Here is a 22,370-nt window from a genome sequence, read left to right as displayed (position 1 = left end):
TAATAAATTAATGATGCCCCTTCAAGCTACATAACTCAATTACATTGCAAAACATCAAAGGATGCTACCAGGCAAAGGTTGATATACATGCATTCCAACATACAAAAAGAACAATGTGTGGGTTTTCCTTAGAAGTAAGAGTTATTACATTTTAAAAAAAAAAAAGCATTTACCTTTGCAGATTCATAGTCAGTTTGCCTGAACAGGTCTTGATCTTGTTTTGTGCTTCCAGGTGAGTCATGCCATCGGCACTTATCCCATCGATACTGAGAACAACGTCACCTATTCCCACGTTTGCATTAGCCGCTTTGCCTCCATCACTCAACTGCAAGGTAACAAATGCAAAGATATAAGTATTAGTTTTTTTAGAAAATTACCACCCAAGAGCAAGACCCCAAGAGTTAATCAGAGTTTGTGAAGTTTCTAAGTGGTCATTCAAAAACCAAATGTTACAAACGTTCTTACAATAAGAATTCATTGTAAGGATCAAGTCACGCGATCCCAGCAGAGCACTTTAAAGTCCAGCTCCAACAGTAATTGATGGAGGGGAAGGATTATTTGATTATTTGACCACTGGCAATGTTCACTTAAGTTTTACACAAATTAGCTTCCTGTATGTCAGTAAATAATTGGGTCATGTTGTGCTACAACCATACAATGATCAGTACAGAACACTAACAAGTCATAGAATTGTAGTGTTGGAATGGACTGTGAGGGTTGTCTAGACCAACACCCTACAATGCAGGAAATTTTTGCCCAATGTGGGACTCATACCTGCGACCCTGAGATCAATAATCTCATGCTCTACAACTATACTGTGTGTAGTACTCAGCATAGGTTCTCTCATGGCAGCAATGTGCTGGTAGGACTGTGTGATTCAAAAGCAAACCCTCTCCTCATCTTGAGGACCATGCCTCCAAGTGCAACTTTAGTACTATGGACCTAGAGTTGTTAGCAAATAGATCTAGGGAAATCGGCATCACCAGTCCACATGAAATTGGGAATGGGAAGCCATCCATAAAGTTGTCAGCGGAGAACAGATTAGAGAGGGCCTTGTGAATACACACCCAACTCCCTGGACCAATTAGGAAACATGCCTGCACATGCCCAGGGCAGGTCAATCACCTTCACTGAAACCAGTAGTGAAAACCAGAAACTTCTTGCATCTCTTTAGAGAGGTCACTCTCATGTTGTAAGCATTGCATCTAGAACTGTAGATCCTTTTTCATTCAACGTGACAAGGTTATTCATGAGTTATAAGTGAAGAAGTAGCACTACAAAATGACATACAAAACTGAAAGTGAGATAAGTGGATCCAGAAACTCGATCAAAGCTGCCGCCATCATAAGCACAAAGTATGGGTGTAGCCATGCATTATCTCTGCATTGATTATGTAAATGGAAGCCCAAACAATATTCTAGGCAGTTCCAGGCAGCAGCCTTCGTACTCTATTATATTACATCAGACATGGGAAACGATGCTTTCTGAGAATACAAGTGGGAGGCAACTAAAATAGGCCCAAAAACTCCTTATATCTAACAATGTAGGAGTTTAAGAAATGTTAATATGAAAGAAGTTCGTGGAAGGAAAGTTTCTCACCCACCTCTGTAGCCCCCTTTGTCCACCGAAAAGTTTCTTTGAAAAATTGGGAGTCTCTTGAAAAATGTAGGATGGTATTGGAAACAGCGTATAGGAGACTTTCCTTCCAGTGACCTACTTCAAGTTAACTTATCTTAGGATTCACGCCCAATTTTGTTTTCTGTGCGTGACTTAGTTGAGTAACACCTGTACTACTAAAAGCTGACTGATACAAATCAGCAAATGCTCAATTTAAAAAAACACCTCTTTTAACAGACACCGAAATGTTGTTATGGTTGGCGCCTTGTGAGGGTGGGGATGCTAAAGGCTGAACAAGGCTGAATAGAAGTCCTTCTCAGTGACCACCTCAAGATGTACAGGTGAAGGCAATGGAGCAACCAGGAGGGCATGCTCTGTAGAGCTCAATAATTACAGATCACATGCAGATCTTGCAGTAATAATATGCTTCAAGAATCTGACTGCAAGGAAACAAATTTTAGTAGATCGTTGCAAATGCTATCAATTGATGTTGTGCAGAAAGGCTTCTGTCAGCAAAATAGGATGAGACCTAATTCTCAGTGATGTCCCCTCCCCTATGCAAGCCGCCTGCATCCTCCTCCCCTCAATCTCCTCTGCATTAACTGCCCCCCCCCAAAAAAAAACACACCTCTGGAGCAGATTTAGGGGCTGTGGGGACTGGGGGGGGGGAGGGATTCACCAAAAATTGTCCCCTCCTTATTCCACTGCTTTCTGAGCAACAACCCAACATACAACCCTTTTTACTCTTTTATTCTGATCAACATTCATTTTAAGGTATATATTGGTATTATTAGGCAGCAGCAGCCAGAGAGACCCTCAACATTAAGTTGAAATGCATGCCCTTTAACTCAACTATTTAACATTTTAAAATTTAGATCAAATTAACCGGCAAGGGAAAAATCAGCATCTCTTGCTTGAAGAGAATGAAAATAGTTCAGTAATTATTCAGCAGCAAGTGAATGAATAGAACCGCCACTGGGAACATGAATAAAATCTTAAAAGAATATAAAGATGGAAAGAGCAAGTTATCCTTTCCATTCAGCCTGCCAATGTAGGATTATTCCCTTCTGTATGTTCGCATATGCTTCTGTTCTGCCTAGTTTCAAGTGTCTCACGGCATGGAGCTTCCATACCTTTCTCTAATAATTTATTGCACTGCTGTACTGCTACATAGACCTCACTGTTGATAAATTAATTACCCCTGCCCCATTCACATAAAGAGCATTCGGTCTTGGAGGGGAGAAATTTCCATGGCTCACATTTCCAACCATTACTTCCCAGCTATTAACCATAACTCAACTCACAAATGATAAATCAGTCTCACTTTTGGGTTTCTGCTCTTGCCAATTCCTTTCAAATATAGCAATGCTAAATGAAAATGTTAATCTCTGTCATTTGATTTCTTCTATTCAGCCTTGCGAATAAATGCAGTTTCTCTTAATTATTTTACGACTGCATTTTTGTGCACACATGAACAAACTTCTTTAAGAGTTTAAGAGTTTAAGCCGCTGCGAGCAAGTAGAAATGCCCCCACAGTGCAAAAGAGGAACACGCTTCCCTTGTATATCATACAGACACTTTCTGTATTGTCTTTCAGGCACCAATTGAAGTTGTCCCTCTTTCAACAAACCCTCTGAGTAGATAATTTTTATCCCAGTTGGTAATAGTATTGAATTTGAATTGATTTAATAAGTGTGTTGTTTCAACACACACACACACAAACACACACACACACATTCCTACATGCAATCACTTTAGTAGTTTTTATATGTGCAATTATTCTGTGCATGTTTTCCTTGTAGAGTTTTGGAAGTTTCATAAATGAAACAAACAAACAAACAAACAAACAAACAACTGATTTGTGCAAGAAACCTGAACATGGCCATTCTCCATATTGCTGGTCACATCTAAATGCCTTTAACCACATGCACTGCTCCATCCATATCCATTAGTGCCCACAGAGGCAGCACCATCACACTAATGTTATGTGGGAACGAGCCAGTTCATACAAGGGCATTGCAGCCTTACAACCAGCAAACACACCCTGCATTAATCACATGAGGTACTCCTCTTCTTATTTCCTGAGAAACTTTCCAATAGCACCTCTCTCATAATACAGCAGAAGGGTGGAGTTGTCGCTATGCCTTGGCTTTTATCCTGTGTCATAACACTTAATCAGCTCTATTCGCAGGAATCTCCCCACGCATATCTTCTGTCATGCAATGACTCCCAGGTCTAAGCTTGGACTCTATCAGAAAAAAAAGCTCTTTCAGCTTTTGGGGATGCTTGCTAGAAGCTGACCCATGCCACACTTTTTTCTCTGTGTCGCCCGTCCTGTTTCATGGGACTATATTCTTTAACTGTTGCAAGTGCAACAGCAAGCTAAGCTAGCTCAGCTTCCAGGTCTGAAGGGCAGGAAAGGCAAAACAGATATAGTAATAGAATAAATTTATTATTTGTACCCCGCCCATCTGGCAGGGTTTCCCCAGCCACTCTGGGCAGCTTCCAACAAAGATTAAAAATACATTAAACTATCACACATTAAAAACTTCCTTGAACAGGGCTGCCTTCAGATGTCTTCTAAATGTCAGGTAGTTGTTTATCTCTTTGACATCTGATGGGAGGGCGTTCCACAGGGCGGGCGCCACTACCAAGAAGGCCCTCTGCCTGGTTCCCTGTAGCTTTGCTTCTCGCAGTGAGGGAACTGCCAGAAGGCACTCAGCGCTGGACCTCAGCATCCAGGCAGAATGATGGGGGTGGAGATGCTCCTTCAGGTATACTGGGCTAAGGCCATTTAGGGATTTAAAGGTCAGCATCAACACTTTGAATTGTGCTCGGAAACGTACTGGGAGCCAATGTAGGTCTTTCAAGACCGGTGTTATATGGTCGCGGCGGCCGCCCCCAGTCACCAGTCTAGCTGCCGCATTCTGGATTAGTTGTAGTTTCCGGGTCACCTTCATAAACTAGGGGAACAAAGCTTTCATAAGAGTCAGAATTGTAGAATTGTAGAGTTAGAAGGGGCCACAAGGGTCATCTAGTTCAACCCCCTGCAATGTAGGAATATTTCACCCAATGTGGGGCTAAAACCAACGACCCTGAGATTAGAAGTCTCATGCTCTACCAATGGAGCTATCTTTCATCTGGCTAGAATTTGTCCCTGTTAATGCCTCTTTGGCTGTCTGGATGGAGAGTTGTGTGTCTTCAAGAAGTGTACAGATAACTGTGAAACAACCTCTGATGTACTTGGTATAGTCAGGAAGATGCTGAGGAGACATTTATTGTCCTAATCTCCCCCATCAGCATTTCCTTAACCCTATAGCCTCTTTTTGAACATTGTATTCTATTGGAAATTAACCTCATTGTTTCATGCGGTAACTGTTCCTGGCTCTTTCAATTAATCCAACCTTTTCTACTTTTTTTTTAAAAAAGTGTCAGAGGTTATTTATTGACAGCATGTTAGCTAACTACGGTCCTACAAAATTTCTATTTCTGCAGCAGATCCAAGAGTCAGTAGTATGGTTGAGCTGCAAGACTATGAAATGGCACTCAAGATTTGTTGCTATCGCTGCTTGCTCTTTTTGGTGAACACATGTCGCTTTTTGGCAGAGTGCATGCTAGATGTCTGATTTGGAATGGTTCATAGAAGAAACTGCACACTCAGCCAACTGCTATATATAGGGATCCCCTCTTTATTTCTCTTGTATCCTCTTATAACCTGATAGCACTGCAATGTTCTGGATTCCTCCTCCCCAAAGGACAAGCAAGGTTCCCTTTCTACAAACAGTTTCGACATGAGTCCAAGATTCATTATTTCTAAACTGGTTGTTGCCACACACCTTCCTCCTTACAGCAATATTATTTTCCTATTTAAGTCAGTGCAGACGCAATGTTCCTGATTTTATAATCATACTAAGATCAGGGTATATGTTCCTCCAGCACCTTATATTCTCATGCTTAAATTCACCCACTCCTTCGCCACCTCCACCAGCTACTAGACGATCCAGAGTTTTGTCTAAATCAATGTGTGCAAAGCAGCAGATCTTTTTCAGCTTTGCGCTGAAATGCTCTATTTGTACAAGACCAAAAAAAGAGTGTTCATGGCTTTAAAAAATATGCGCTGATATCCCCCTGATAAGCAAGACAAAGTGGCCCACTGGGAGTTATCAATGTTAAAATGTGGCTTTGGCTAATGTTACAGTAAAAATTCATCTTGTCAAAATGGAAAGCAGGATTACATTCTTGTTGATAGTGCTAATTAACATGGAATTGATTTTGAGTGAAGTTTGTTAAACTTTGCACTCAAACACATTATTTTGTATGTTCATTTTATATAGTAAATGCAAATGATTAGTGCCAAAAAATAAGATTTTGCACATATTTTCCTTCCCATAAACTACCCACCATATAACAATGAATTCATATTTCTTGGGAGCATTTTTCTTACCTTCATGTATAGTCTAACTGCCTTTAGTATACAGAAGCAGGGGGGAGATGTCAACTGTAAATGATGGTGAGAGTATATGTTGCAAGAAATGCCAACTGACTATACATCAGAGAGCACAATATGAAGCCATCAGCACTATTGCACACTCACCGATGCCTCCTGCCCTGTCTAATTTTTATATTTACAGGAATTAGAAGTGGCCGCCTGTTTTTTTTTATCAGGCTGCCTATGTTTTATTTGTTTCAGAAGAGTCTAAGTGCCTTCTGGAGGGTCCTGGGAATCATTAGCGTTTTTCTCTCAAGATTTCCAATTCTGCAGATTGGAGACTCCCTTAGAGTTTAGTGCATGTCTAATGTAAGACTCAGCTAGAGTCAAATATGAAGTTTAGTGGATAATGTGTATGCTTGGGTTCTGTTCCTTGGGCCACTCCATTAACCCGAAAGACTTTGTTCCCCTGGTAGAGTCTAACAAGTTTTCCTATATAACTCTGAGAATTATTAAAGCCTGCCTATTAATTATATGAACCTAAAGAGAATAACTTCACTTGTTTATGAAAACAAAAAATAAGTGCAAGCAAATATAGTCCAATCAGAATGATATTTTTGGCGATTCCAATATCATGCCTACCTTCACATTCTCTTAATTTAACTTGTACGCAATTCCAGATTCATGGCAAGGTGCTTTCATTTCAAAACTCAAAATGAGTCGCAAATGAGCAAACTGGTTGGGAAAATGTTTGGTTCCCCCAGTGGAAGGTGCTGCAAAAATTGAGTGCTGTTGGTATTCAACAGCTTATGTTTCACAAAGGTGCCATTTACTTAGTGCTGCACAAGAGCCTGCCTGAGCCGAAAGCCCAGCATGAAAATGTACATGACATTTGCTGGTACTGTAAATGTCATTAGACACATACCGTGCCACGGTATGTCAGCCCTCAGTAATAAGGATTTCAGAATACGCTTCATGCATTCTACTTGACTGGCTGCATCAAGATGATAAATTTGTAGTCAGAAGATCTGGCCAAGAAATTTTAGCTTCCTGTAGCATGCTTATTAAGCAGACCTCTGCTACAATTATAGTGCTACACAATGAAATATACTCACAGCAAAGTTGCTTGGTTGCTTTCTATCGAAAGTACAGCTATGACTTTTCACACACGTCTGGCTTCAGTTTTCTACCAGCCACACCAATTTAAATAGCAGTTACAGTACAAGTATGACCTGAAACAGCCTGTTGCAGTGTATTTTCAATCCATAACAGGAGTACTGCTCAGAGCTGCAGCCAGGCATACTTTAAAGACTGAGCTTAAGCAGGGCTATTATTTCTTCCCTTGCCTTCAGTTTTTCCTTTGTCAGTTGACACTCAACACTCTGTGGCTCCTGCAGGCCACTAATCACGCTCAGTGTTCACTGGGTTGGGTTTTTTTGGGGGGGCGGGGTAGGTGCGCCTTCTGTTGTTTTTTAAGAAAAGATTTTGTACTTCTGTATACTGTACTTCAGGGATGTGGGTGGCACTGTGGGTTAAACCACAGAGCCTAAGACTTGCTGATCAGAAGGTCAGCGGTTTGAATCTTCACAACAGGGTGAGCTCCCGTTGCTTGGTCTCTGCTCCTGCCAACCTAGCAGTTCGAAAGCACGTCAAAGTGCAAGTAGATAAATAGGTACCACTCCGGCGGGAAGGTAAACAGCGTTTCCGTGCGCTGCTCTGGTTCGCCAGAAGCGGCTTAGTCATGCTGGCCACATGACCCGGAAGCTGTACGCCGGCTCCCTCGGCTAATAAAGCGAGATGAGCGGCGCAACCTCAGAGTCGGCCACGACTGGACCTAATGGTCAGGGGTCCCTTTACCTTTACTTTATAACTTCAGGGTTCAACCCACGAAGCATGTTGATGCCTTGCTCTTTTTTCTCTGTGGCTCTGTGCTATTGCCACTTGGCTGCATGCAGTTTGCTCTTAGGTGGGGATGGTTCACACCTTTTAAATAACTGGCTGCATCATCCTTTCTATCACATACTAACTATATCCAACTGTTCTGTAATCCATCTATGTAATTTTGCTTTGGATTTAAATTTGGTCTTTAATTCCTAGTTTGCAAATGAGTACTGAGGAAGAAGTTGGCAGTGAAGACTTCACCCATAATACTGGCATTGAAAGTATGTGAATAATTACAGACTTGTCGTTTTCTCCCAAGGGTACCTAAATCAACAGCAACACTACTTTATAAAGTGTCGAGTATTTAAATAGAGCTAACAGTAGAGCGATTCTTCCCTGCAAATAGAGGACATGAAGTGCTATGGACCATTGGGATAATCAAGATTTGGTGAGCACACAGCCCACTACTGCTTTGCCTTCCAGAAAGCATGCCAAAAAAATCTATACTGCTAGTTTTTATATAATAGCTCCAAAGAGGTATCTGGCACAGTCTGGTGGGACTGCACCACTTAATATAGGCAGGAGAAACATACAGAAATCATTTATATTATTTCCCCCATTCAACCAAAGTACATAGGATTCCCAGACTGTCCTCTATCAAGGAAGCTCCAAACCTGCTTAGCTTCACCAAGACTGTAGCTCTGAGAAGCTACAGATCTTGTTCTGGGACCAACAACCAATTTGAAACAGCATTCAGAAAGAAAGGTTTCAGCCTAGGCGTCTACTTGATGTGCTACTTATTCCAGGTCTTTACTGCTGCATAACAATAAAGGATTGGGGACTATTCAAACATTCTGTTTCCCCATATGCATTATGTGTATCTTAAATATATTATTTCAGTCTCTATTTGAGAATTTTATTTTTACTTTTAAAACAAAAACGTACCTTTTGGGAAGGATCAAAATTGTGACCATTCTAAGGATAGCTCCACAACCCACTTCTGTGTATGGAAATACACACACACACACACGTAAAAATCCAACATGGGGATTACACCTGTGGCACTATGAAACCTTCCCTATTTCATACTGAGATTAAGTCAGCAGCAATTGTAACAGCTGCTAGGGATACAGACTGAATTGGTCTGGAACAGCCTCCCTTGGGAGGTGGTAGACTCTCCTTCCTTGGAGGTTTTAAAGCAGAGGTTGGATGGCCGTCTGTCATGGATGCTTTAGCTGAGATTCCTGCATTGTAGAGGGTTGGACTAGATGACCCTTGGGATCCCATTCAACTCTACAATTCTATGATTCTATTGTCTGGGGAGGGAGCATCTTGATACTCATTCACAGTTTGGGGAAGCTGTTTCACAAGATCAACTTAGCTGTATTTCACTGAAACCCTCTCTATAAAAAGGCAATATATCAAAACAAACCCAAGGCCATTTGGGGTATTTGGAAAGGAAAAATAAAGTTAGAGCAATAAAAACCATAAGTGCTGCCTGGAGGTTTGGGAAGGAATGTTTCAACATCAGCTGTATTATGAGGAAAGCTTCCTCCTTTCTTGATCTGATCTGACTATTGGGACACCAATAGCTCTCACTTATTTGTTTTCCATTTCATCTGAAAGGGAGGAGTTGTGCTTTCCCAGGAATGCCATGTGCAAAACAGAAAGGCTCCAATTTCTGCATCCTCAGTTTGGTTCTGCTTTTAATAGCAGAAGTCCGCATTTCCCACTATTATTACCTTTTTCATGGATCTACCCAAATCCCAAGTAGCAGTACAAGTGCTACCACTGCAACCCTTTATATGCACTGTGCAATCTCCTACTAATATTTCTACCCCTTGACTTTGTAACACACTGAGTTTTAACAGCCATGGATGTTTAAACCTCTTTGCATGTATATGGTTCTTTCTATACAAGATGCTACATGGGAAACAATTCACAAATAAAATAATGTGATGGTAGGACAGCATGTCTTGTTTTTCAACCTCAAGCTGCCATCGTAGATTTTTCTTTAAAAAACAAACAAACTGGTCAATTTCTAGTTTTCACCCATCCAGCTAAAGGGATAGTCTCTCCCAACTTTTATTCTCGGAACCAATAAATTAGGCTAAGAGACACTGTATGCATCTCATTGTTGCACTATCAAGAAAAGTTAATTAAGTGGTGAAACAGAGTCTTATCAGTGTTGACACCCTGACTAGGGCATTCCTCCCCTTAAGCAGCACAACTAGCAGTGAAACTGTTGTCATTTTTTCATCAGGTGAAAACTCATCTCCTTATTTGGCCTTTTGTGGATTGTTAGGAATTTTATCACAGCTGCAAGTGAGGAACCCATATTGTGGCTGGTTGTTTCATTATTGTATTTTTATCTGCTTTTGTAAAGTTGGGTTGAACTGGTTTTAATATAGTGTTTTTTCTGTTTTATTGTACAGGACTGCAGCCCAGTTTAGGATTATATAATGGAGAAACTAGAAATGGTCATATTAAAAAAAATAAAATGAAAGACAGTTAGGAGAGTTTCCCTGCAGCACACTTTAAAATCATCAAGTAGGTCTGAGATGTAAGGTAATTTTGGTATACTAACTTGGACTCCTTTCGTGCTTGCTTATTTGCAAGAAAGCTCAAAAAAGGAGATTTCTGACAATTTATGGTGACATAATTTATTGTGGCACAATCTTTATTCATGGCAGTCTAGGTTTTTTTGAAAGCATTCATTCATTGGCCTTTTAAAACCTACAGGGCTTACTATCATAAACAAATGGCTTATGGAATATTTTATTGCCAGAAAATCCTACAAAGCACAGTCAGAGATCTACAGAGTATTCAATCCTATACATGTCTGCTCAGAAGTAAGCTGGACTGAGTTCAAAAGGAGTATATGGGATTGCGGTCTACATGGTTATTTTTATTACTCATGTAGATATTCTTAAGAAAGATACAGAAAGAAAATCGCCAGTGGTAGAAAATATGACCCTGCAAACTCCTCATAACAAAATGACCAAGACTAATTCCTATTAAGAGGTGCAAAGGCTACACGTTTAATACAAAAATAGCAGCTTGATGCCTGTGTTTGCATATGGAAAAGCTCAAACTGCCCCTAGTTCTTGATATACACTTAAAGCTTTTAACAAAAAAATGTGTTTTCCAGCAAGCATATCCACACACTGCAATAACGTACAGCAAATAATTTATTGTGCTTCTATCAGTCATGGAGAGGGATAAAGCATTATGAAGAACACTAAAACCCTGTTTCCAGAACACAATTCTGTCTGCTTATAAGATTTTACAAGCAGTCATTCAATCACATGCACTTAAGGCTAACTTCTGAAACTGCAAGGGCTAGGAACTTAGAAAGAAAGAAAGAAAGAGAGAAAGAAAGAAAGAAAGAGAGAAAGAGAGAAAGAGAGAAAGAAAGAAAGAATCACAAGCCCTACGTTTACCTTCATTGAAGGCACTACCTTTCATTTACTCCACCTGAGTATTTCATAAGAGAAAGCTGTACAAAAAAAACACCCTACACACAAAACTAGAAAAGCCCATAGGCTTTGTATAAGAGGGAAAATGTATTTCGTAAGATAGGTGTTGGGAAACAGCAACAACAAAGCTTCCTCCAAAATGGCTTTCTTCCTTTCGCAGCCACTTTTTCAAGAAAGGGAATTTTTCTTTACTTTTTGGGTTGCAACTAAAGATTTGTTGGGTTTTTTGTCTGTAAAATAGTGCTTGATTGCATCAAAGTAACATTGCACAATTGACGTTCTGTTCTCAAACCATGAAGGCTCTTAATATTGCATCATCTATATGACCACCACCACCGCTGGAAACACTCTTTCATTTAACCTCTGCCCTAGAGGTAATTGGGCTGTTTTATAGGCAGTGTATATATATATTTATGTACACAGTTTGTATCTACAAAAAAGAAAGGAACAACAACCTAAGCTTGCAGTGTAAAAAAATAATAATAATCAAATCCTTAAATGTGCATTAAGAAGAATTCCACCACAAGGGAGACAAAATACATACTTTAAAATACAGTGACTACAATAAAGCTCAAAAGGACAAATAGGTTCATGACCTGACAAGTGGTATGAGGTTATATATCCAAGAAAAAGCAGAGAGAAAAACAGTGTCCAAATAAGGAAGAGATGAATGTGAAAATTGAACCTTGCAGAGATTTGAGTGTAGTTGCTGGAATAGTTTAAGCTGTCACTATGAACATACAGGCTAAAAATCTTTCATTTTAAAAGGTGGTTCAAATAATTGGAAGTTCCTTTCTGACCCTTTATGCCTTTAAAAAGAACAAAAATAACAGCAGCAGCAGCACAGGGTCAGTGAAAATCTCGCTACTGGTCAAAACTCTCATTTTCTTGCTCCTCCATGTTAAAAATGTAACTGGGTAAATTTTGTTTCAGTTCTGTTTTCTGTAGGAATTGTGAAACCCAGTTCTATCCAAGTTAAACCAAATGGGCCCTGCTTAATTCAGTGGGACCAGCTTTAGCATATAGCAATACAGCCTAGGAAAGCTTCATATCACTGTCATGAATCGTAGCTAAATCGGTTAAGATAATCTTGTGGAGGCCTCCAACATCATGTTTAGTTATGGAGCCTGGAAAGCAGAACGTTGTGATAATGACATTTTAACTCCTTTTAATTAAAAGCTACTGGTTTTAAGAAGCAGGGACCGGGGAGATCATTTGAAAAACAAGATTAGGGTGAGGAAAGCATCAAAGAGGCAAAGAACAGGGCCTTACGCTGATAAAGAAACAGTAGCTCTGGAAGTTTTGCTTTGCAATGTGTCAACATTAAGAATGACAAATGTATCCTGGAGCTGCCATGGGCTTTTATGTCCCTTTCCATGTTCCGAACAATGCATCATAATTTCAGGTCTCGCGGACATTACAAGCCTCCTACCACATTGCGATTAGCTTCAAAAGAGACACAGATGTTGCTTTCTGAGTACTGCTGAGGAGTACAGTGGAAACAAACTTCAAAGCAAAATAAATAAATAAATCAAAATTCCTTTCCTAGAAAACTGGACAGAATTTATTTATTATGGCTGAGCTGACAACATCAAGTCAGAGAAATAGGAGGCACAGTAAAAGAGGCTAAATATAAGGGGAAGGTGGAATGGATGATCGTAGGAGGAAACTACTGTCTTCCATCAAAGTTGTCACTAAAACAGAGTAGGGGTAGAGAAGTAGTTTTGTTTTGTTTTTGTTCTAACTATTTATTTATGCTTTTATCTTGTATTTTTATCTTGTGAACCATCCTGAGATCTTTGGATGAAGGGTGGTAAGTAAGTAAGTAAGTAAGTAAATAAATAAATAGATTTGCAGCAAAAGAAAAGAGTCTGAGCATATCTATAGATGCATAATGATGCGAAAACTAATTAAATTCTTCAGTGGTGAGAAGGATCTTATAGCAGCCTTTCACAATCTGGTGCCCTTAAGAACTCCCAACAGCTCCAGAAATATGGCCCTGGTATCGTTCAGCACAGCCCGAGTGCCCCAGGGTGATAAGAGGCTGATCTACAAGCTAATCTACAAGTCTACCTACGATGGTACAGCCATTAACTAGGAGACGTGCAGATTCCTTCCTGGCTTTCCTGCATAACTTGGGAGCCACCTTTCTGAACAACATTAGCATAAATATTTCTGCAACACCTTAATTGCTGAGCCTGGTCCACAATGGGGTCAAGTAGGACACACATTCGTTAAGGCTGTCTCTTGAGAGCCTTAAAGAACAGAATGGGTACACATGACTCTACGTTGCTTCCTGCAACCTTGTTGAAGGCCATGGGATGGAAGATCTAGAACACATGCTACTAAAGCAAGTTAAAGGGACAATCTGTGGAAAAGATTAGTGGATACAGATAGCTCAGATGTTGAAAAACAAATGTGTGCATCTCGGATGTACGCTTCAGGGTGTTTACCCAACCTATGTCAGGTGCATTCCAGGGCTTTGGTACACCTAGCAGTATGTTATGATTTAAGACTTGTGGTTTCTCTTTGCTATAACAGACTAACACTGCTACGCCACTGAACCAAGGAGGCGGGAAATCAAGCATATACCTTAACTCTGTAGCTAATGTCCTCAGAATACAAAACAGAGAGCCTGCAGAGTTTACCTTAAACCTTGCTTTTTCCATAATGGTTTGGCCAATTAAAAAGAAAAATGGAAGCTTAACCATACTGGTCAGTAGAGTTGTTTTTGGTCTTTGCATGCAAAAGCAAGCACAGGAGAAGATTCTGCAAAGCCGTGAACTCTACTGTCAGTAGTAACTTACAAGAAAGGCTCAACATTAATGCTCCGAGGAGGGCAGAAGTTATTTAGAGCCTATACTGGCACCTCACTTTTACACACTACCCTGCATATTAAGTTTCAGTTCGGCTACATAATGGACCTTTAGATTCATCTCTCATCCCAAGTGAGAGAACTGACCCTACAGATTAAAAAAATATATATTCCTTATTTTTTTCCAAAAGTCCTGGATCGTGCTTTTAGTAAAAATTTCTGCTTATGTCCAGATGTGCAAATAAGATTACAAGGAACTGAAACACACAACAGATGCCTGGAAGAAAGACAAAAATTTAAAGTTAATATACTTTAAAGAATATTTTAATGTTATGCCCACTTCCAACACATCATATGCAGAAGCGCTTTTCAATTATATATTAAAACACAGTATCTAAAAACGGAATATTATACTCTGATTTTAAGTCTTTAAGACAAATTTTAAACAGTGCTTGCTTGATGAACCAGTGTGTAGTAGGTGCTAGGAAAAAACAGGCACAAACAAGTAGCACATTCAGCATCCACTACTGATTACAGCACTCCTAAGCAAACTTTGAAACCAAGATTCCAAAGTGATATAGATCAGAGGTCATACACGTCATAAATGCACACTCCTGGAATCTGGGGACATGGTGTTCCAGTGTAGACTGTTGCACATACCAGACATTAATTTGTAGAATTGAAACATACATAACAGTACTTTACTCTGAATTTTCAATGCATATACTTTGCTCGTTTAAAAATTTGGAAGCTACTGCATCAAAGAAAATTGTGACATGAAGTCCATCACACATTTCTCTCCACAATTAGAGAAGGCATATGACTACACACCCAGATACCAGGGCCAGCATGGTCTCCCTGCATCCAGGGCCAGCTGAAACAGTGCTCCCAGATGCCCTCTCCACCACTACTCAGCATTCTGATACATTGCCATTACAGATGACCCACATATAAATGCTTGTTTCTGTGCATGCACATCACTGGTATTTGGATAAGACCTTTCCTCTTCAGGGATGGTAAAGTAGCAATTAGTTGCCATCAACCAAAAAGCCAGCATTAGGCAGCTTAAGATTTAAAGTTTCTAAAACGGATGCTTATTTTATTCCAGTAAAGCCTGGGCAATTCATGGCCAACAATTTCACTCTGCAAGGTAAATCAAGCACTGTTTACAGAAAGCTGGGGGGGGGGGAGAGAGAGAAAGGACTTAATGATTGATGCTTTCGGTGTCTGATGCCTTTCGATGTCTGATGTGCATAACCGAAATGGAAAAGCAATCTCGGTTTGCAGTGGGAGGTTTCATGGGAATGGCCTGGAGTTAGTTAGCATCTGGATGGATTATTGCAGTAAAAAGATGTGGAGCATGTCATTGGTTTGGCATATGGGCATAAACGTACAGGATACGCTGCAGTAAGACACATTGGGGAAGCTAGGGGGGAGAAAGTGCTTTTAAAAATCCAGTAAATGTTAGGAGCTTTTTCCCAGGCTATTAAAAGGAAAAGACAATAAAAGGCATGAGAAACACACAACACTTTATAGCTTTTCGTACACATGCAGTTGGATAATTGCTAACTAGCAGTTCTGGAGCAATGGCTGCATAGCACCACTTACCAGTCTAGGTGTCACAAGCTGTACAATGAAGTACAAGGACTTCATAGCACCTGAACTAAATCTTAATGCAATTGACTGCAACTTAAAGTGGTAAAACATATCCTGATGATGTGTCACCAAAACTTTCCAATTAACTACATAAATAAGTAAAACTCTTGTCTATTATTTTTAAAAAAAACAACCACTATTGAAGCACAAGGAAACCAGTATCCCAGTACCTTCACACTCCTAAAAATGTGGGCAAACTTCCATTTTAATTTGTTTGCTCAAAGATATTTCACACGTTATACTGCTGGAGAAGTTAGGCATGCTAGTAAAATGCACGCTTTCCAAGTTGTGGTATTGTGTTACTGCATTCAAAGATAAAATTACATATGACCCAGCATATAACAAATAAATATCCAGGGTGGGTGGTGGAATTGATGCAACACTTTCAGCTGCGCTAACTGTTGCATACAGCATCTACTTTCTGGCACAATGGAAGGTATTTGTTAAGGATGACAAAAAAGAAAGAAGTTAGGAAATAGTGCTCATAGCCTTCCAGCTGTACACTAGAATTTCACACAGACTGAAGAAGCTGAACCCTGAAGGATATTTGAAACCAAGCTCTGTGCAAGCTAGTAGCAAAATTGTTTCATTAGACACTGTATCTTGATGCACGAGACTTTAGCTGCAATGACTGTGAAAGGAGAGGAGTTTGTCTAAAAGTGAGTCAAAGTTGCAGATACAAAGAACACTCAAACCATCACTTGTCGTATTTATGCTTTCTCCTCAACTTCTATATCAGGGCTTGCCAACCCAGCACTCTTGGGCAAAGGCTTTTACTGATGGCCCTGGGAAGCTGCCCTAGACTCTGAGTTGTTGTTGTTTTAAGCAAGTCTCTAGTCCTCCTGGAAAGAAAGTTATGGGTCAAAATGTGCAGGTACTTTTAAAGCAATTTATGTGAAATGAGAGCAAGTGCCGTGTGGCTACCTTGTATATTTTCCCTGGAACTGAGGAATGTTCCCTGCTGCTATTGGTTAACAAAAGTATCAGAGTGTTTGTGTGCAATAGAGAGGAAGATATCAATATTGTGTGATCTCCACAAGCAGGGCATAGCTAACTTCCCATAAGGTTGTCGTGGTGGCCGTCTCTTATTTTTGTGTTTTGGCGCGCATGCACAGAGCAATTATTTTGTGATAGGTGCCACCAGAACTCTCTCAAAATCTAAGCTGTGCCTTCTGGTCCAAAAAGGCTGGCAACTTCTCCTGTTCTATAGTCATGGAAAAGTGAAAACAGTTAATCAACCGAAGTTTAGTTCTGTTTGTTTGTTTGTTTTTGTTTGTTTACAAGATCAAAATCTACCACATTCAACTATTTTGAGTGTGGCTTTCTCTATATGCATGCAAATCAGCTGCCTCAGAAAGCATTTTATTTTTAGCAAGATGCTAACCACCATCTTATCAGATTGGCAGCTACCATTAACATGACATTGCTGTTTGAACAAGTGAAAACTAAGGCAATTCTCCATTAGCCGCCAAAAGCTGGGGGGAAAGCAAATATGTTGAAGTAAGTATGAAGTAAGAATTTTTAGCTTGATTTTAGCTCAAAGTATTCCCAGTGTTGGATAAACTGTAAAACTAACCTTGACTTCGATTTTTATTTATTTGGACATTATATCCTAAATTTACATGCAACAAAATCCAATTCGCAAAGGCTTATGATATAAATATAAATCACAATGGTGTGTTTTTTTTAAGACAATAAAAATGACAGTAAAACACCATCAGCAGCAGACCAATAACATAAAAAAGCTCGACTAAAAAAAAATGTCCACCTTAACACAATAGCTTTTCCATATGCTAAGAAGACCTTGTCTTTGCTTCCCAACAGCTGTATTTTCACTGGCAAAGGGACAATGAGGAATGCTTCAGAAACTGAATTGCAAATCTCAGGCAGCCTCTTATGGCAAAGAGGCAATTCCTTAGGTGGTTCTTTAGATCAGAGGTAGGGATCCATGAGCCCAAGGGTTGAAAGTGGTGGTCCAAGTCTCCCTGGCCCTTGGGACTTTCCCCAGGCCACATGCCTAACTGGCTCTGCTCCATGCCCTTGAGTGCTTTTGCCTGGCTGGAAAGTGTCTTAGAATTATGCTAATGTCTCTTGCTTGCCTGGATAGAGACACAGGTGGAAGTGTAGAAACCTATGACTAGGCATGACTGGAATGCAGTCTATTGCACAAAAGGCAGGAGTCACATCTGTTGCTCCTTGTTGCCTCTTGATCTGCTCACCCACTGGCATGTGCCCCCACCCCACCCCTGGATCCCTGAGCCTTAAATTGAGCCCAGAAACAAATTGGAAGCCAATGAAGTTGAAACATAACTGGCATGATATGATCTGCCTTTCCACCCCCCCCCCCCCACAAAAGTCTAGCCATCATATTCAGAACCAAATGAAGTTTCCATGCTGTCCCCAAGTAGAGTGCCATGGCAGCAGTGTAGGCTCCAATCTTGCACCAATACAGTTTATTACATGGCTCCTATTTCTCTGTAGCCACCAATGTTTCCAGTGTGCATTGGTTCAATCTTCAGACCAACTTCAGACTGGCGTCTGCTTGATTCATGATTCACGCTGCAAGCTGAGCCAACAAGGCAGCACTCCAAAATGAAAGCTTGCTCTATGACAGGCCATTTAGTCACATTTTCACCAATGGTTCATTCAGTCTGGCATCCTTCCTCAGACAGTGGACAACTGGTGCCTCTGGGAAGTCCACAAGGAGTGAATGGAAGTGACAGTCTTCTCCCACTACCAACATCTCTATTGTTCATAGAAGTTCATAGTAGGACTGTAGAGCCCTTATCTGCAGATGAACTAGTTACTTCATATATGAAAGTACTTTATTCAGCAGCTGAGCACTACAGCTTTGAAGAACTCTCCAAAAAAGATGCAGCTTTGTGATACACTATAGCACTACTAGCACCTCAATCTGTCCTTAAATATCAAGAGTCTTCAGTGCTATAATTGCAGAATATCACTGAGAGTGGAAGTCAGGGTGCTAAGGTCACATAGGGCAGCTGTGTGAAAAGTCACTTCTCAATACTTAACATCCATTAAGAAAGTCTAACAAGACCACATGGGCAGTGTTCAAAATTAGCCAGGTGCATTTTGAACCTGGCTTTTGACCACTTTTGACCAAGTGAAGACGCCTGGGCACCAGGATGGTGCCTGACATTTCCACCTTCTGGAGGTACATGCCTGGTAATCATCGGATCTGGACTGTTTGTACACACTAATACCCCATCCTGTAGAATTCTATCAGTTGTATTTTATCTGCACAATCGGAATGAATTTCTGGAACCAAAATGCTATTTCTGTGCAGCCTGAGCAGGAGCAATCACCACTAAGAGGAAGAGGTCAGAATAGGCCAATATATATATATGTGGACTGTCCCTGGGGAAAGTGACTTTTCTTCTTAGCTCAAGATTGTCGTCTGAAATAGCCAGATGTTTAAATGAGAATCAATCACAGCCAGCCCATTGTTTTGAAAAATAAGACTTTACAGCCGTCTTGTCCCAAAATGACAACGAAACATTCCATTTTGGTGTCTGTAACCTTGGTTTAAGGAGCCATTTGGCATCTAGCGTACATATCTGAGTTTCTAGCACTGCATATGTGCGCTTGAAAAAATATGAGTATACATATACAAATGATTACCAATATAAATCACCTTAGTATATTTCATATATAACTAAACTCACCAGCAAACATGGATTCACATGAGCTAATTCAATTCTAGAACAAAATATTGACAAAGGCTGATAACAGAATGTTTGGTGCCATGTCAGTGACAGACAGCAACTTAATTCTGCACAGTTATGGAGCTGACCTAGGCTATTCATTAAGTACTTAAGGCAGCAGTCTCACCCAGGTCAAGTATCAAAACAAGTTCATGACACTTAATCCTGCCATGATCAGCATTTGATTTAAAAGTTCAATCTGGAGGGGGAAATCTTCTATGAGGAAACTGGAGCAGTCCAAAAGGCCAGAGGCACTGGAAGAGGATCTTATTCCACTTTTTAAAGAAGTGTTGCAAAGTTTGGTTCTGAGAACTTCTTTGAAGGAGCTCAGTTCACCATATAATGTACAATTAAATTTAGAAAGATTCCACTCCCCAATTTGTGCCAGTCTACCTGCAGGCAACTTTACTGTAATTTCACAGCTTGCAACTTTGCACCAACACAGCAGTAAGCACACCTCCTAGAAACCACTCAGTTTCCTTGGTGTGGTGTATTTCTATGACTGAAGCATAAGGTGATATCTGATCCACACTCAGACAGCGTAGTTTTATGCGAAGTCCCAATACCCCATTCTTCTTTAAACACACCCGTTCCTTCAACTTCTGCACCCACAATACAAAAATGCAAACCACTACTATTTCTTCCTGAAGTTGATCTGAGAAGCTGTTTTACAAAATACCAAAAAAGGAAATGTGTCATCTGGTTAGGCACCAGAATGTCACTTAACAACACTGGGAAACACAGACATACCACAAAGGGGAAAGATCGTGAAGGTCACTTGGAGTTTCTGCACCACATTGACAAAGCTGGAAATGATTACCACAACCCTCACTGGCTTAGCTTATAGCCCACGATCTTCTCCAAAAGTCTGAAACGTCTATCGTGTATGCTGCAGCCACAGAAGTATCTGTACTGTGTTAACCAAAAGATCAATGACAATAGCCAGGCTTCCACAAATAACAAAGGAAGTAGGAATAAGTGTGCAGTTCAAGATATGTGCCCCCAAATCTGTTGGAATGTCAGAGGAGACAGAGGGAAAAATTCTGGATTGCATAAAACCAGTTATGGTTATACCCAACATGCTCTGTTACAGTGATTCTGGTTCACATGTTTTCTTGCTGTTTAACGCAGTCATATGGGGGACAATCATGCATCCTGGTTCAGCCTTGGTCCAGCAAGATGCTACTTCTATTAGCAAACAGTAATAAGAATGCTCCACCACATGGGCTAAGTTGGGGTAGGATGATGGCAGCACCATATGATTCTACAAACTGCCTTGTCATCCACAAGAGAGGGAAGCAGAAACCAAAGGAACAGTGGCCTGTTCCTAATTTTTAATCCAGAGTTGTCTGGTACAATGTCAAGCTTGCAACACTTCATGACTACTGGAACTCAGTCCCAGAAGTAACATCAACCCAAAGGCAGCAAAGAGAATTACCATACCAATGGTTTAACAACATGACCTAATCTACCAATGACATGGAAGGGCACAATTAAGATACATACAGCTGCTGCGGTCTTGCTCCAATTTTGGTTGCTAGAATAGGGATGGGGAGTGCCTCAAATTGTTCTTTGGCAAGCAAGGTTTGCCGCCAATGTCCATCAGTGGTGACAGAAGGCCCTGCAGAGTTCCTAATCATTGAAGACAGCAAGACTTGCTTGCTAACAAATAATTGGGAGCATACTTTTAAGCTTCCTTTGGTTCTCTCACAGCCACATCTCTACCTGGCAGGAGGGGGTGAGGAGGCATGGCTTAGGAGACGCAGCCTTGCCAGGACAAATTAGGATCTGTGCAGGGCCTAACTTGGTGCACAGGTTGATTGTGCCCAAACTCTGCTATACAGTGGTACGTCTGGTTAAGAACTTAATTTGTTCTGGAGGTCCGTTCTTAACCTGAAGCACCACTTTAGCTAATGGGGCTGCCGCCACACCGCCGGAGCACGATTTCTGTTCTCATCCTGAAGCAAAGTTCTTAACCCGAGGTACTATTTCTGGGTCAGCGGACTCTGTAACCTAAAGCGTCTGTAACCTGAAGCGTCTGTAACCCGAGGTACCACTGTACTGAACTCATGTAGATGGCCCGGAGTTGCACAACACAGCACCATGCAAGCTCTCATTTTTTGTGCTGATGGATCACAGATACTATAATAATGTATCAGCTTGCTTACATTTATTTCAATTTCCCTTTGTAATAAATACTTCTTATTATAATTCAAATAATCAGTTTGATAAATGGTGACTCTTAGTTACTGTTTTTATTGCATTGGTTAACTTTAATATTTCACATCAATTCCTTGTCTTATGCAGTTTGTTATGTCTGTGTTGCAGCTTGCTAACTATAATGCAAGTAGGGGAAAAACACAAAACACTATTTTACTGTCCTATAAAATACCATTTGACCATCATGTCCTTGAGCAGCAGCTCCCAAAAGACTAATCTTGCATATCTGAGTAACCCATATACATTCTACTAATTTTGAAAGGCAAAGTGCTCCCTTTTCTCTACCTACCATGAGCCACAAATGAATTGTGTATATTGCAGAAGTGCTGCCAAGCACATGATAGAAAATGGGAAAGACCAATTCCCTCAACCCCCATCTATTACTGACATAGAACAAAGAAGCTATATAAGCCAAGAGACCATATGTTTAAAAGATATTTTGGGTTGCATGTAGAGTGTTTGCTTTAGCACTTAAGCGTAACATGCACAGAGTGTTATGTAATAAAAGTCATGGGCTCTTTCCGAGCTTAAATTCATATTCATTGAAC

General features: G+C 40.4%; 1 protein-coding gene and 1 long non-coding RNA gene across 6 annotated transcripts in view; one reads left to right on the top strand and one right to left on the bottom strand.

Moving 5' to 3' along the window:
- PDLIM5 (PDZ and LIM domain 5) overlaps nucleotides 1-22,370 on the bottom strand; it is a 122,117-nt gene that overhangs the window by 86,597 nt on the left and 13,150 nt on the right. For all 5 annotated transcript variants that reach the window (XM_083398311.1, XM_083398314.1, XM_083398315.1 and 2 more), the window contains exon 3: nucleotides 174-325. In XM_083398311.1, coding sequence (XP_083254437.1) covers nucleotides 174-325 — 152 coding nt within the window. The remainder of the gene's footprint in view (nucleotides 1-173; nucleotides 326-22,370) is intronic.
- On the top strand, nucleotides 4,739-13,587 carry LOC310657780. Its single transcript, XR_014501929.1, has 4 exons — nucleotides 4,739-4,827; nucleotides 8,247-8,375; nucleotides 10,363-10,477; nucleotides 12,812-13,587. It is a non-coding gene; the product is annotated as an uncharacterized lncRNA (long non-coding RNA).

This window comes from Podarcis tiliguerta, assembly GCF_965153285.1.
Source record: "Podarcis tiliguerta genome assembly, chromosome: 9".
Classification (NCBI taxonomy): Eukaryota; Metazoa; Chordata; class Lepidosauria; order Squamata; family Lacertidae; genus Podarcis; species Podarcis tiliguerta.
This window is presented reverse-complemented; position numbering and strand designations above follow the sequence as displayed.